General features: G+C 40.4%; 1 protein-coding gene across 4 annotated transcripts; it reads right to left on the bottom strand.

Moving 5' to 3' along the window:
• Nucleotides 1–3,156: 3,156 nt before the first annotated feature.
• Nucleotides 3,157–10,491, bottom strand: LOC308097294 (protein-serine O-palmitoleoyltransferase porcupine-like; the record flags this gene model as incomplete). Of its 4 annotated transcripts, XM_080445005.1 has the most annotated exons (13): nucleotides 3,157–3,258; nucleotides 4,246–4,356; nucleotides 4,804–4,889; nucleotides 5,081–5,144; nucleotides 5,688–5,764; nucleotides 6,601–6,701; nucleotides 6,801–6,926; nucleotides 7,763–7,795; nucleotides 8,322–8,452; nucleotides 8,574–8,755; nucleotides 9,182–9,225; nucleotides 9,872–10,064; nucleotides 10,356–10,491. In XM_080445005.1, 13 exons carry the CDS (start codon nucleotides 10,489–10,491, stop codon nucleotides 3,157–3,159), a joined length of 1,386 nt encoding a protein of 461 aa, XP_080301131.1. The 4 variants fall into 4 exon arrangements, with proteins under 4 accessions (XP_080301131.1, XP_080301130.1, XP_080301132.1 ...); XM_080445004.1 differs by lacking the exon at nucleotides 7,763–7,795 and having other exon boundaries at nucleotides 6,801–6,962; XM_080445006.1 differs by lacking the exon at nucleotides 7,763–7,795.
• Between the last annotated feature and the right edge of the window lie 7,037 nt (nucleotides 10,492–17,528).

The raw sequence follows: 17,528 nt of genomic DNA, 5'->3' as shown, positions 1-17,528 counted from the left end.
TTCTAGTGGCTCTACAATGGTGGGATTATAAAGGCCAGGTGGTTTCGCGTGCCTCAGCAGCCCAGCCCCTGCAGCTGACGGGGCTCTTTTCTTTTCGGTGACGCTCTTTCCCGAAGGGGCCCTGGTGACCCGTCCATTCACGACCCAGGGCCATAAATGTGCCCGTTGAACACCACATTAAGCACCGCATTTTTAAAGGAAGCACTGACTTTGGAGCACTGCCAAGATGCCCGGAACAAAAGGTAAAAACAAGAATAAATACAAATAAATGATGTTAAATGTTAATTTCAGTGCCTCTGTCACTGTAGGCATGGAGAATATATGGCTATATGAATTGTTTTCTTAGTGTCTTGAGTTAAGACTTTATATAAATGAAATGCAATATTTTCATAGATAACCTCAAAGGCTGTCACTCAAACCTAAATAAAAAAGAGTCAATTAAATGTTATTAAATAAATGCATTCATTCGAGATGCATTTTGTTTCAAAAAGTAGGCTTGACCTGATAAATCTGAATTCTTCCACAATTTACAGGTAATAAATCGGACAAGAAGTCAGCAGCTACCAAGGTACGAAAATTGGTTTCTCCACCATGCCAAAGCCATCTACATAATATGGTTTCTCTCAACCTGTGAATATTAGGATTAAAAATAATAATAATTATAATCATTCTATTTCCTCAGCAACCTCAGAGTCCTAAGGAGAGCAGAGAGCAGCCGAAGAAAGTTGATCAGAAAGGAGATGACAACAAAAAGCAAGGAGGTAAGCATTTATAAGCACAAAAAAACGGTATCATCTGTAAATTTTGATCTAAAAACCCATAAAACATCAAAAGATAATTTAAGGAGAATCACACAGAAAAGAGTTGGCGTGATTTTCCGCGTGTCCCCAGTGAGACTATCTGTGTGTGTTTCCATCCCCTCGCAGGACAGCCGAAGGGAGAGAAGCAATAACTTCCAGGCGTTCGTGAAGATGGCTTTGGAGACGCTGCTGGGTTCCTGCCGCCGCAACAAGCACGGGGGCCCTCGAGGCAGGCAGGGCTGAGTGCAACTACTCCTCTCCCCAGCTCCCCCACACACCTCCCCCTGGGCCTGTGGAGAGGCATGCTCCTGGGTGGCCTGGAGTTACAATTATACTCCGTAGTATGACGCTGTTGCTTGCCTAAAACACTGGTTCTCAAACGTTTTTAATTTCAAGGACCCCCCCCAGTTTAGTATACATTAGACCACAGACCCCATTTGACCACAGCTCCATTTGTACACACTTGGGAGTTAATTTGATTCCTATCTATCAATAATTTAGCTGAGGATCCCACTTTGAGAACCACTGGCCTAAATGATCTGGTCTACAAGCTACGGCTTGCAGAGCTGTTGTTTTTGGCAAGCGACACCCTCAGGCGATGGACTATAAAGAACCATCTGCTACCCTCTCACACAGAGGCAGGGAGACCTTGTTCTACATCCACTCCCCCCTTTCCATTTCCCTGTCCCCCCTCCCCTCTGCTCGGCTTGTCGGATGCCCCGCAACGGATGCGAGGTCAAACAAACGAGGCCAAACAAACTGAACACCATCACTTCTTATTCACCCCCTTTTCAACCCTTTTCTCAACCCTTTCCCCCCTTGAACTCTTTCACTTCCATGACACGATTGACTGTCAAACAGTTCATATCGTTCTTGTTGTAAATAAATAATAATTACAATTTAAATAAAACAAGTATTTATTACAGCAGTCCAGTATGTGTATGATCTGTGTTCTCACCTGATATCGGACTGATGGTTACCACCTTAAATGAAATGAAGACGTCGATTCAGGTTTCATGTAGAAAATTTATAAAAAGGGATCACTCTCAATAGCTGCACATTTACAAGAAGCTTGATGAAATAATTTCAAATGGGTACAGTAATCTATATGACATCATGGATTTTAAGATAATGCTACATGTTCTAGATGTAGCACAAGTATAAAAACAAAACATATCATATCACATACAAGGTGTATTCAGTGTCTTTTAGCTTGTGTCAATTTTCTCATAAAGTATTGGTGACTTACATAAAGGTATAATTATTCAAAGCAATATCCGTATAATCGTCAAAATACAATGCTGAATCTTTCATGGAATGAATCTTGAATTTGCAATCTGAAATCGGAAGTCTGGCTTAAATATGTCTACTGTATAGCAATGTATGAAACATTCTGATTATAAACTTTTATTTGTAATATTAAAGTGTGTTTTAGTATTTCAAAAGCTCAAATAACATCTCTAAACAAAATAAAAATTTCGGATGACCGCAGAACATACCACCACCCCTTCCGAAGTAAAACATCATCATTAGCATTAAAAGTTATTTATAAATAGTTATCCATTTATATTCATTGCTTAAAATTCACATTACAATAAGAGAAATTACAATTAATATCAATAATATGTCTGCCTCAATATCCGTACACTGTGCTATTTCACTCCAAAGTAAAGTGTTTGTATTCCTTATCCATGCTCAAGAGGTGAGCTAAATCTAAACGCACAACTGACACTTGCGTCAAATTAACCACTTGAACCTTAGCATCCCTATTCTGAGGCGAACATTAGCCTTGCGACACGTTGCGAGCTTGCAGATCTGCAATTTTTGGCAAAGAGATTTTGGCAGAAAAAACAGTGGGCCTAGTACAGACCCCTGGGGGACCCTGTCAATGAAATATATAGGATTCAGGTGGTTAAAAACGTAAACTGACCAGAATTTGTATATAGGGTTTAAGTGGTTAATGACAACCGTACTTGATGGGATGACAGAGTGCCTGATGGCCACCATGCTGTTAGCTACTGATTGCGACTCGCAGTGAGACATCTTTCTGCTGTTTGACAACTCCACGCGTTGATGTCTGCAGCACAGATCAGAGGACGGAATGGGGAGGCAATTATTCCAAATGTATCAAAAATAGTCCCCAGTGGGTTGTTATATTAATACTGTAGTAGATTATCCTGAGTGCTGCATGTCGGTGTAGAGGTGTTGCTTTACTGTGGTGTATTATATATACAGTATACTGTGCAGGGTGATTCCAGTCTCTTGATAAGGTCACAGTGCAGGTGTGGAGAGCCAGTCTCAAATACAGTGTCTCTTCATTATTGCTTCCTTCGCTTTTCTCTCTGTCTCTCAGAAATTAGAGAATCAGACGATACAATACCCAGCATCCAAACGTGAGCCAGTGGCTCGTCCAGCTGAGCTCTGACCACTTCTGAATGGTGTGATGCGTTACATCATCCTGTCGGGAGAGATATATGCATATTATTTAGTTTCTGTTGTGCAGAAAGCTTGTATCTCCATGTTCAAACTTTATTTATATTTTTTGTAAATTAATACCCTGCTACATTATACAAATGTCACCAAAATAGGGAAAATAGCCGATCTACAAGCTCGATGCGACGCATTGTGAGCTTGTAGATCTGCTATTTTCGCTATTTTCTAAAAAAAAGTCTGTGGAAGTATTGAAAAGTATTAACAAGACCTTGTGACTAAATAGTAACTACACTGGATCCATTGGAACGCAGGTTCTTTTTTCCATTTTCTGAAAAGTAGCAGTTTTGGACAGACAATTTTCCACCATACAGTTCTGTACATCATTTATGTAAGGTTGAAAAGCCAGCTCAATTGCAGAACTCTTCAGTCTTGCGGCCCCTAAAAATATCCAGGCTTAAGGTTACATTCTGTCCCAGGTTGTTACAATGTCACATACTGTACCGCCAAGTGTTCTACTGGATCTGAGTGCCACACCGTATATAAAGATAGACTCATATCGTCACTGTCGGGTAGAAATTGTATGTCCAAAAATATGTTCCAATCGATCCAATGTAGTTATTTATTCTCTTGTTAATACTTTTCATTTGTTAAATATGTATAAAAAAATCACACACACACACACACACACACAGACACACACACACACACACACACACACAGACACACACACACACACACACACACACACACACACACACACACACACACACACACACACACACACACACACACACACACACACACCACTTGAACTTTTACTTTTATAAAATATAAAATATAAATATTTAATGGTAAAAATAGCCAATCTACAAGCTCACAACGTGTGACACTGTGGTGTGTCAAAGTAGGGCATTCACTTACAAAAAAAACTAACAAACATCAAAAGTGGAGCAATATGGAGATTTCTGCCCAACACCAATGACGCAATCTTACAGATGTGTGGTGACCTTACCGCATCCTCGTCCATATAGTCCACGCTGGAAGTGAACACAGAGCCCAGGTACGTCAGGTGGAGGATTGCCATGGCGCTGAACACTGTATTAATCATATACACCCACAGTGTCTGCAGAGACAGGGAACATTATGTACAGTAGGAGGAATACAACACAAAGCCTGTTCATATTTGCAAGTGTGCAAGATCAGAAGGAAAAAGATTTTAAAAAATCTGCAAGATTGGAACACAAGTTAAGATCAAGTCAGCAGTGCGTTCCATAGCTATGGTGCACTGCTTTCTTTTAGAATAATTCATTATGTCTCCTCTCCACTGCTTTTTCAAGGGAAAATAAACAATCTATTCATCTCTCTATTGAGCCGATATATCATTAGATGTTTTTCTTCATGTGATTGACAGTGTAGTAGTAGAAATTTGAAGGCAAGATGATTTGATAATACATTCTGTATTCAGACAAACAACAGCAAAGCTCACTGCTAATGAATGAAAGTCAAGACCATATAGAATCTTATCTCTAGAAAGAAAAAAAAGGAAAGAGAAGAGACCAACACACATTACCTTTTTGTTCTGGTGTGTGCAGTTTGGTTGGCAATTCTTTGACAGTACACATGCATTCAAAATGGCTGCAAGCCTCTTTCGCAATACTGAAACAGAGTACACCAGTACAGGAGAGCATTAAAATAAATAATAGCTAGACGAATGATTTCATAAAATATAATGACAATGACAGATAATGCAATAGTGGGTGATATTAACCATAACTGCAAAGCTAAGCATTTTCTCTAAATGGTCAGGTTCTTGTTTGGAACGGAGTGGACATTAAACAGACACTTACCATGCTCAACGTACGTGATGAACCCAAGAGACAGCAGCACCGCTCCCAGATGGAAACTCAAACCCTAACCAACACACACAGAAGATCCGCTCATTTTCTCAACATTACAACACAATTGATTGATATTTGATTGATTGATGGATGGATGGATGGATGGATGGATGGATGGATGGATGGATGGATGGATGGATGGATGGATGGATGGATGGATGGATTGATTGATTGATTGATTGATTGGTTGGTTGGTTGGTTGGTTGATTGATTGATTGATTGATTGATTGATTGAATCAGGCCCTTCAATGTACATTTGACCTGAGATTATGCTCCGTACATTCAGGAAATAGTTGGAGACAGAGACAATGGTGTGGCTAGTCTTAATATACTATTACTATTACTACAATAACAATATTATTATTATTGTAATGTAGGATTATTCATAGAGTTTATAAAGCGGCTGGCCAGCAATCATTAAGCACATTTTCATTTGGTGGTTGCAGTTTTTACTTTAAAGTAGTGCACATACTGTGCACTTGTACCAAGTAGTACTACAATACTATAGAACACACAATGACTGGAGCAATGATGTCTGTTTAGACATGAAACTCACGTGTAGCAACGCGCTGGCTGTGTAGGTCACAAGGATAGCCGAGAAGGTACCAAATTTGAGGGCGCTCTTGAAAACATCTGTGAAAGGAGACAATTCTAGTTTGCTTCGCTGTGTCTATTTAAAGAGTTCATTGTAATTTCCTTCATAGTGGAAGAGGAATGCGAAACACAGATGCTTCAAGATTAGCATTACCATTAAAAGTTGAAGATTCACTGATTTCTAACTTGAACAATATCGCTCTATTGTATGTAATGTGAAAGGCATCTCTGGTCTACATAAGATGACACATTTCAATGTGTCATCTTATGTAGGTGGCAGAGACTACCGGACGGCATAAGGAAGCATTAGTCAGATTTTCATATGGCTATGGCTGGAACTAATCGATGTAATTATACTTATAATATTCTTAAAGGGATAGTTCACCTGAATAATTACTTTTTTCCTATCGATTAGTCACCCCATAGAGACTTGAATTCATGGATATCTTTGTTTTTGTCACATTCCTAAGCCAATCATTTGATGACCAGCGGACCGGTAGGCAGCGGTTCCGATAGGAGACACAAAGGTGACTCTTTGTGTCTCCTACCGGAACTGCTGCCGGTCATCAAATTATTGGCTTAGGAATGCGACAAAAACAAAAAAATATCCATGAATTCAAGTCTCCATGGGGTGACTAATCGATAGAAAAAAAGTCATTTTGGGGGTAAACTATTCCTTTAAGTTGTTAATCAGACTAATCAGTTTCTTGTGGTGATTTGAAAAACGCTCTTCTCGATTATTCGATTAAAGTAATCGGTAGAATAATCACTAAGAAAAATCGATAGTGGCAGCCCTAGACCTCCGTCACAGCAGAACGACAGGTTTCATCATCATAAAAATCGGCTACTTTGCCCTTTCAACTCTCCCAACTCACAGGTGTGGAGAAAGCGAGACATGGGTACATTCCAGGAGGTCACCACCTCCACCATCGACCTGGGGAGCTCGATATTCAGGGGTTTGGCTACAGTCATATCCCTGGAATACAAAAGAGGGACGTTATTATGAGGGACTTTAACAGGGTTAGTGGAACATAAAAATTCACTTTTCTTTTATGTTGCCGCATTTAACTCTGACCATTTGAGGTTTTCTTTCTCTTCCGTGAAGCCGGCCCCAGACAGAGTGGTGGTCGTCTCGCTCAAGAAACCGACGAAGTAGTTACTGAAGTGGAAAGAGACTGCATTCTCATAAGCCAACAGCCACCTGAGATACAGAAATAGTGACAAAAATTTAAATAAGCTCAGCGGAAACACAACTGAATTAATAGCAGATAATACACCACTGTGAAATGTTAGATTTGACTTTTCTCAAACATACCTGGCAATAGAACCTCTGAGAAGCAAATGTACAGAAGAGAAAAGTTTTAGAGTTATATCTCACTAGTAACACACACTTTTTCATACAAATCATCACAGTTGGGCGGAAACGTTGTTTCAGAAAATGGAAAAAGGAACATGCATTTCCAATGGATGAAAGGTAGCTATTATTTAGTGATAAGCTCTTGTTAATACTTTTTATTGGTTAAATATTTATAAAGCCCACAGACAGACATAACCACTTTCAAACTGGTGTCCCTATTTTGGGTATGTCATTGTAGGAGAAAAGTTGCTTTTCAAATCTGTAAAAAACAAATACAGGAAATAGCTGATCTACAAGCTCACAACACGTCACGATGCGATTGTGAGCTTGTAGATCTGCTATTTTTGAAAAATCTTGAAAACTTTTTTTTTTGTTTTTTTTTTCAAAAAACGGTTAGAAAACATTTTTAAGAATCGCCTCAGGTCTTAATGGGTTAAAATCTACTGGGTATCTCAACACACTTTTTAAGGCAGTCAAACAATTTCTGATCATGAAAAGTGTGAGGAATACGATGGGGGTGCGGGGGTGTCAAGGAGACGTGCAGGTGAGGGAACAATCACATTTTGTCACAGCTGGTAAACAGGAGATGTACAGGAGATGTACACGACAAAACCATATGATGACTTGCTGAATACAAAGAGTGTACAATAGTTGGTTATGTTGTGTGGTAAGGTGTTAACGAATGAACTAACCTGATCTTCCTTCTCTTTTTGCTGTGGGCGTAGCATTTAGGAAGAAGAACAACATAGCACAAATTAAACAAACAACACTTGGAGGTACAAACCCTGCCCCATTAACATCTCTTGTTCTAATTCCTGAGATATTTGACCTATTATTACGCAGTTTGAGCTTGACCTTGATTGTGACCTTGACCTTTTCAACCCAAAAGTTAATTATGTCCTCAGGGCAGCTAACTAATCAATCCCACCAAGTTTCATGAAAATTCACCCGTATTGCCAAGTTATTTCACCCACAAGTTAAGCATGATTTATACTTCATCGTACGACAGTGTTGCATACTGAATAGCTGATCTATTCTACAAGCACACAACGTGTTGCATCTGCAACTCATTGTGAGCGTGTAGATCGGCTATTTCTGGGAAGCGACACCGAAGTACGTCAGAGCATAAATTAGGCCCCACACAGAGAAGGAGCGTGCCACACATTGCTGCAGGCCAGGTGAGAAAACAATCCAAGCTAGAAAATGACCAGGAGGTTTGAGTTACTGTGATCCATTCACCTTCGCAGCAGCTTGTCTCCAAAGACAGGTATGAAGTATGGGAACAGGTAGGGGGCAACACAATTGGAGATAACCAGACAGGCTTGGCTCTTCACCCAACAAAGGGACATTTTCCACAACCACGACAAGCTCTGGCCCGGGGGAAAGACAGAAAGAAAAATTAAGATTTGAAAGAGGTGCCATATACGTATAGATTTGTTTTAAATCATTCTCAACCAGGTCTGCTCTGTCCCCCAAAAACATGAGGCTTACCAGCTTACGTCCTTCTAATGCCGCTTTGTAACTGTTGAAACTGATCCAGGGACCAAAGATGACTGTACCCACAAAGTAAATGTAACCCATGAACTCGACAGGCGAGGGCACACTGGTCACCACACCTCTGTCCAAATCGAAGGCGAGAGAGATGGCTTTCATGGCAACCACCATCTGGGAACCTGGGAGGCAGAACACCCACAGTGTTCAGAATATTGACCACATTTCATGATAGATCCATCATCATCAATGGAATCTGAGGTACGGTAAGCAGATTTGCATTGTACGGTCAGAATTCAATACTGTAAATCTTAATTTATCCACTTTCAACCTCCCTATTTTGGGTATGTCAATATAGGCATAAATGTTCAAAACAAATTCAGTTCTTTTAAAAAAATACCTAAAATAGCTGATCTACAAGCATTGCATCAAAGTATTGTGAGCTTGTAATTCGGCTATCTTCACATTGCTGTGTGACTAATAGGACTTAAGCGGTTATACTCTAGTGCACGATGGTGTCATTTGCCGAAAATCCGTTCTTTTCGCCAAACAACACTGGTGTACTACTCCTATAAATTAGGCTTAAGTGCCTCTAGAAGTGGGCCTACCTCTCATTTTGTGCCAGGTGGTTGTGTCCATCATGTGAAGCTCTCTGAACAAATAAGACAAAAACAAATATTTCAGTTTCGATAAAGTCGTAGCCACAAGCCAAGCCACTAACGCAGCACAATGGCTTTGATTTTTCAACAGCCTCCACTGCAGACAGAGAACTGATCTCTATTCCAGTGGATCCCAACCTTCTTTCTTCTTACCCCCCCCCCCCCCCTCCACACACACACACACACACACACACACACACACACACACACACACACACACACACACACACACACACACACACACACACACACACACACACACACACACACACACACACACACACACACACACACACACACACACACACACGCACACACACTTTAACCACTTAATCTCCATAGGCTACTCATGACAAAAATAGCCGATCTACAAGATCACAACGAGTCGCATTGCGACATATTATAAGCTTGTTATTATATTATTATATTATAACATTGTTTTAACAATGTTAGTGCGCTCCACCATGATGTTAAATGTGGGATTTAGCCACGTTTTATGCAACATGTTTACAATTTTGGACCACCTCCAAACAAACATGGCCCTCCCTGTGAAACATGCCCCCCCCAACAAGGGGGGGCCCCAAACCCAGGCTGGGAAACACTGCTCCAGACAGTCGACTAGCACCAGGGCTCTCTTACCCCAGCAGGAGGTAGATAAGGACGGTGATGGAGAGGAAGGTGCCGCGGATGCTGGAATGACGGCACAGGAACAGGATGAGGTAGCAGAGCAGGCTGAGGAGGACCACCCAGATCATGTGCAGCTCGAAGAACAGGTAGAGCGCGTAGAAGCCCCCCGCCACGGTGCTCAGGTGTTTCAAGAAAGGCGGGAGGCCTGTTTGAGGTGAGAGACAATGCAATAAATCAGTGGTGGAAAAAGTAATCCCATTTCTTACTTAAGTGAAAGTATCAATACCGCGATGTAGAAACACTCCGTTACAAGCAAAAGTCCGGTAATACAAATTTACTTGAGTATAAGTACAAAAGTATTGGCATCAAAATATACTTAAAGTACCAAAACTAAAAGTACTCATTATGCAGAAGGTCCCATTTCAAAAATAAAATGTATAAATATCATTGGAAAATTGCAGATCTACAAGCTCACATTAACTGTTGCACCTCTTACCCAACATCCAGAGGAGCCGGCACAGCAGGCAAATGAGGAGCAGCTGCCATACCTGCTCCAGGCCCTGCTGGGCTGTAGGCAGCAGGCAGCCCTGGAACAGCTCCTGGAAGAACTCCTGTCGACTGAACGCTCCCATCACTCCACTTCAAAGAGAGGAGAGAAACAGGAGCAGTGAGGCTCAAGCCTTTTCATTTCAAGGACACACACACACACACACACACACACACACACACACACACACACACACACACACACACACACACACACACACACACACACACACACACACACACACAATGGACAATTACGGGTCCATTTGGTTCCATTTGTACACTCTCAGAGTTACAAATTTGTAAGGGTCCTTATCTTAACTCTCAATAATTTAGCTAGATACCCCCTGGGAACCCCCTCAAGGACCCCTGGGAGTCCTCAAACCCCACTTTGAGAACCACTGCAGTAAGCTATATATTAGATGTAGGCACTGTGTATGCCTTCTGTCTGTCTCTATAGATCTGGTGGTCATATATACATGCAAACGTTTGAATTATCTGTCACTCATGGACTGGAACTTAAAATCTCAACAATCATTATCAGATGCTCCCATTCAACAAAAGTGCAAGATCAGAGTAAATGGCATGAACCTTGTCAACAAACAATTTAAATAATAATAATGACAATAATAATAATAATAATAATAATAATAATAATAATAATAATAATAATAATAATAATAATAATAATAATAACAATTTAGTCCCCTTTAGTTTTTCTTTGGGTAATTGTCATGTCACGTGAATAGAGTGCAAAGAAAAATAAGTGCTACAAAGTAACAAGGCAGGTAAACATCAAATGTATAGTATCTGTTAGCATGTGTGGACATTATCAAACAGTGTATGACTAGCTATAACACATAATATAAAGCAACTGACAACACCGCTGTCTTCTAGTAGGCCTATTCATTAATATTAACATTAATAATAAGCTAATATAATAGGTCATAATAATAATAATAATAATAATGATAGGTAGAATACTTTAATTCATTATTCATCAGATGTGTAGGCTAGTGTAGGCTATACCTTAAACCCTAAAAAATATGAATGTGTGTATTATAAATGTAAATCACAGAGGATCAGATGTGTAGGTCAAATAATCTTTACAGTAGGCTAATACTGTGTAGGGACTGTAGGCTATAGAGTAGGCTAGTCCATGCCACAAAAACACCCTGAATTACTCCTCAGAGAAAGCACTGAACCGATTACTTTAATCTTATATGTCATTATGTCCTTCTATGGGGCATGTTCTCTCCGCAATGCAGTCGACCCAGCAGTCGAGGAGACATTTCTGTCATCACAGCTGCACGATCAAACGTAGCGATACGCCGGTTATAACTTGAGAGAAATCAGCGTGCAAGCCCTATACAGTAGCCTACTGATCATTTGACACTGTGTGTGTGTGTGTGTGTGTGTGTGTGTGTGTGTGTGTGTGTGTGTGTGTGTGTGTGTGTGTGTGTGTGTGTGTGTGTGTGTGTGTGTGTGTGCTTAACCTACTCGCCAGGATTGATCGCTTTACCATCAACTCTATAGCCTATACTTTAGCTTAATTAATACTCGATCGCGCCGATGTGTCCCTTGCCAAAAAGAACTGATCTACAAGCTAACAACGCGTCGCTAGCTAGTAGGTCAGTTCTTTTTGGCGACACCGTCGGACTAAGAAGTATAAATGTAAGCAAATGGTTTGCGATCGAGCGAATCCCCCACCACCACCTCCACTAACTGACCACCACGCACGGACAATAAAGCTAACTTACCCTCTCAAATAAGCGTTTGGCTGTTGATCCGTTTAAGCAGCACGACTTTCTATAGCTACCTCGTTTATTATAAGGGACGCGTCCCCTTATAATAAAGCGCACAGTGCTGCTGGACGAGACGTCTGTCGGCGTTTCACGCAACACTCGGTTCGGTCCAGCTGATGCTTATCTGGATGTGGATGGATGAGCACCATTCACACAGCAGCATCAGGACCACTGGAGACACGCACATCATGCATCATTAGCCAATCCTCTGTCTTGGATTCGATGACGGCGGCCAATCATTGCACCAATCATCATCATTTACCAACGACAAAGGACCAATAGAATAGGCAAGTACAACTTAGCCTACTTTGACTTTCTGATTTATCGTATTAATTTACTATAAAATTAGCTATTAGGCCTACTATAGAAATAGCAATCCTAAAAGTCAAATTGTTTTACTTTAAAAAAAAAGCATTATAAACGTAATTATGGTGGTGATAGAGCCACAACAAACAAAACGCATAATTATGTTATTAATAATAATTGTATTACTCCAAGGGCCATGAAGTTGATCCAGGGCCTGGAATGGAATGTAGTCTATCCTCGACCAGGAATCCAGGCCCCATAGGCCTACTTCTTCCACGCTCAAGTCTGGCATTAACTGGCATTTAACTGGGAGAAATCCCAACCAAATCTTTATTATATACTGTACTGGAACAAATAGATGTTAATCTTTAATATTAATGTAGGATATTATATGATATAAGATAGCCTATATGTCATTGATTGTCCAGCAAGGGAATGGTCTTGGTGGTCCCCAAGCCGCTGCATCACACATCATACTTTACAAGGTCACAATGTATATACAGTACATGCATGCATCATGGTACATACAGGAGTAGACAGTGTGTAGACTACAACACATACAGTATACTGACTGAGTTACACTCATGTACCATTATGTATAGGGTAGACGGTGCCATCCTATGGTCAGAAACGGTAGTGCAGCTTAAATAAAATCAGATGAATTCCTAGAGAAAATCTCTAGCTGGAAGCCAATACTAATACATTTATTATGATGAGTACACAAACGTAATGAAATAAATGTATTATTAAAACAACCAAGAGGCAAGTCATAATAAGAAAACAAATATGTTTCATTAGCAGCCTGGCACCCACACACACACACACACACACACACACACACACACACACACACACACGTTACAGTCTGCACAAACTTCGACGACTTTCTTACATACCAGATTGATAGTGCTACTTTTTAAAATCTGTTGTATCCCTGTTGGTATCTCTTTTTATGTGACACTTGACTTTGGTAAAATGTATATTTTGTTGTTGTTGTTGTTCTTAGTATTTCTTTGTGATACACTGTGATAATTTCTATTGTTGTTATATGTCTTGGACCCCAGGAAGACTAGCTGACGTTAAGGCGTCAGCTAATGGGGATCCTTATAAATGAACAAATAAACAGCTCTTCAATCCTCTGATGAAGCTTTTTGCTGTTTGTTCAATACAGGATGAAGACTAGCTGTGATGCTACCATGTCCATCAGGGCCTGTAGATCAGACCAGCTACATCACTGTCACTCTTGAAAACACAGTTGTATAGGCTGGTTTTGATGTAGACTCCTGCCTTGGCCTTGAGGAATTTTTTTTTTTGTAATTAGTGGCACAATTTATTATTTATATCTTCAGAATAATTGATTGAGCCTTTGTACAGACCATGTGAATTATGTGCAATAATGTTAACAGGATGTAAACGCATCCTGGCTGGTGGCATCCTGGAAGCAGGAATGGGAGTCGGCTAAAGTCCATTGGAGTTATAATATATCTAGAGGGAGGATTGCCCTGCCCCCAGCTATTCATTTAAATGAAAGTTACTCAGTGGCGTTTGAAGCACCCGTAAGTCTGCCGGAAGTACCAATATCGGAGCCAATAGGGCACAGCAGTGGCGGCCATTTTCTGGTTCCACTCCAAAATAGTCAATGCATTTTTCCCATTGACATTTCCAAAAATATTTATATCAATTCATTTAAGCCTAGAATCAAGCAATCCAGGGTCCTGGAGAATCATGACCATAAAACATTTATTTCTGTGATTTTTAATTTTTTAATTTTTAATTATATGATATACTATGTTTAATAAATAGCACCCTTTGTTTTGCCTTTTTCATTTTTTTTCTTCTCACAGAATCAAACGTTTTATGGTCATGATTCACCAAGACCCTGGATGGCTTGATTCTAGGCTTAAAATAATTGATATAAACATTTTTGGAAATGTCAATGGGAAAAATGCATTGACTATTTTGGGGTGGAACCAGAAAATGGCCGCCACTGCTATGCTCTATAGAGCAGGCCATAGAGGTATGAGCAGAGCACTATGGTTTCAAACGGTAGAAGCACGCGCAGTCTCAAATTACCTATGAAGAAGTGGGGCCTGGCCAACAGCGCAGCATGCGAGTGCTGGGAGCTTGAGCAGACTGCCGACCACATAATCACAGGTGTTGATTCCCTCTGCACCACCTTCAGAGGAGGGCCTCTTCTGTGGGACCAGAGACGAGGGCGTGGCTGCACGACACTGAGTTGAACGATTTTTTTTTTGTTTTCTTTAAAGATTTTATTTTAATATAGAGGTACATGTATGTACTTCCATTTGGGTACACGGGAGGAAAAAAATGAAATCAATAAACATATCTTTTTAGTTTCTCATCATGAGACAATACACCTACCTAGACCTAGGTGGCCAAAATCTGAAGGTCAAAGGTCAAGACAGTGAGCACATTTGCAAGCAGAACGATAGTTCATTATTTCATTATTGAATAAATAGAATTAAAATCGACAAAGTAACAAATTATATTAAAAGGTTTAAGGTAAAAACACTGTGCCCATTGATGAGAAGGTTTACGGTAATTTGGGCAAAAGAATCAAAGCTGTCAGTCAATGTCAGAAGTTGATACAGAGAAGAGAACTAAAAGTCACCTCTATGGGAAACACCAGAGAAATAATAATACTACAGTTCTTCTCCACATGGTTCAAGACTGTGTGTTGTGTATTTGTATCTTTAAGAAGAGACAAGACATGTTTTTACTTGACGAGCAGTAAGTTAGGGCACCACAAGAGGGCGCTTGTCGTTAGTTGAGTAAATGTACTTAGTTACTTTACACCACTGGCCTGGAGTACTGGAAAGTGACAACGAATGTGAGCAATCTATCGCGTTCTGAAGAAAATTTCAGTGAATGAAATGAGTTTGGAGGTCGTTTTTGACTGCCATGCACAGACGCTACACAGCTGCTTCCCAAAGCAATCACCATCAAGCCGGTTGGTAAGTGTGTTTAGTAGTGTTTGTGTTGCATCATGTTTTCTTAACACATCTTCAACATTTTTATAACAACACAAGGGACCGCAATGTTTATTTATTGACACTGTGTGACAGTGTGAGGGTGAGGAAGTTGAATTTATTGTTGGTCTCTCTTCTGCAGTGCTGGGCTGGCAATCCTGTTGACTGGGAAGGTGCCAAGTACTACTATGAAGGAGGGGTGTTTGCTTCATGGGTTAAGATCCAATCTTGTGAGTGACCTGGCGCCTGAAATATGTATTTGGAATTTGTTTTGTAAAACAGTGTAATTGTGTAAGATAACTCATGGGCTGTGTTTTGGAGCAGTTGTTGTTGTTGTTTTAGTTTAGCTGCTACTGTTCATGTCTTATTTCCTATATTTGGAACTTTATTTGTGGCCAGTTTTAATGATTTTTTAAGTATGTTACCTTAGAATCTGATCGTCTGAATATGCAATTAGTATAACAATGAAACGTTTTCATGCTGTTTGCAAAATGAATGCCTTCTAGCTGTTCCTAAGATAAAGAATTGTCTATGGTGAAAAAAAGAAAGAAAAGAAAACATCCACCATTGTCATGTTACCTTAATCTGATCATCTGAATATGCAATTAGTATAACAATGATAGGTGTTCATGCTGTTCCTAAGATAAATAATTGTCTATGGAAGTTGAATTAAATGTATTTGATTTTCTTCAGAATGGAGACCTGGACAGGAAAGAGAAGTTCTGCCCGGCAGTACATCGTGTTCCATGATGACCAATCTGTGGTCTACTCTGGATCTTCAGGAAACTGCTCTGAGATAAAGGGAGAGTATGTTGAGATTGTATTATCTTAACCACTTAAACCGCTAGGGTTCATATGGTTAAGTGTCCTGTCAGACTGTGGTTTGACGCTTTTCCACTGTCATATTGTGTGATTGACACATTATGACAGTGGAATTGTGTGATTGACACGACAGGGTGCTCGGTTGGTGCAAGGGTAAAGCACGTGCCCAGCCCACCACCGTAGAGTCAAGGGTTTTGAATTCATTGTGGTGCATCCAGCTTGCCAAGCGCCTATATGAACATAATTGCCTGTGTTTGGGGGAGGGTAGCCAGGCAGGGAGGGTGATATTTGTCACATCCCTGTTGTGTGAATTTAATTCACATTATCATGTGTTCTCTGCAGACCGGTCTGGCCCCAAGCATTACTCCTACCAATTAATTCCAAACATAACGCAAATCGGTACACATTATCTCTATAGTCAAGTGACAAGAAGGATCCGTCCGATTTTTCATATTCCATCCTGATTGCCGAATTCCGAACATTGCAAAGTGCTTTATTTCTCTCTCTGTCGGCAGGCGTTTTGGGCTTCAGGTGAGGTGACACAGGTGTGGTTTTTGTGGGCTGGTGACATGAGCCTTTCAGACTTGTCCAGGTGAGCCATGTCTGTTACTCTGAGAGGAGGTAGGCCTGTCACAGTTATTACATAATCATCTGATTCCATTCATCTGCATATCGTCGCTGTCGGGCAGAAGCCTCTTATTTCCATATTTTAAAGACGGGGTGCCGTGATTTTCAGTGATTTTTCCCCCCCCTAAAACATAATCATCAGGTATTATGGTTATACTAGGAGGAAGATCTTTTTCAAAAAAGTGTACAGAAAGTGTTAAAATTATGTTTTTATGTGGACACGCCTCCAGTTCATTAAGTATACCTGGTTCTCACCTTAGCACCTCCTCCACCACCTTAGCACCACCCACCTGTCCTAGTCCCTCCTCCTCCTCATGCCCACACCTGCTGTGTTATGATAATGAGGGGGAGGGCATGTTTTTACTATGTCACTAAAGCGCTGTTTTTCTATTGGCACGTTTGACCCTCAAGGTTTCAGTCTCCAGGAAGAAACTCAAAGTAGTCAGAGAAGACATAAAACACCACCAGGGGGCTTAATAAAGTTCTATCAACCTCATAGACACATGAAAAACAGAAAAAGTGCAAAACCATGGCACCACCTCTTTAACTTTTTGTTTTTTCGTAAATGAACGC

Source organism: Gymnoscopelus braueri, assembly GCF_963280865.1.
Source record: "Gymnoscopelus braueri genome assembly, chromosome: 12".
NCBI classification, from domain to species: Eukaryota; Metazoa; Chordata; class Actinopteri; order Myctophiformes; family Myctophidae; genus Gymnoscopelus; species Gymnoscopelus braueri.
This window is presented reverse-complemented; position numbering and strand designations above follow the sequence as displayed.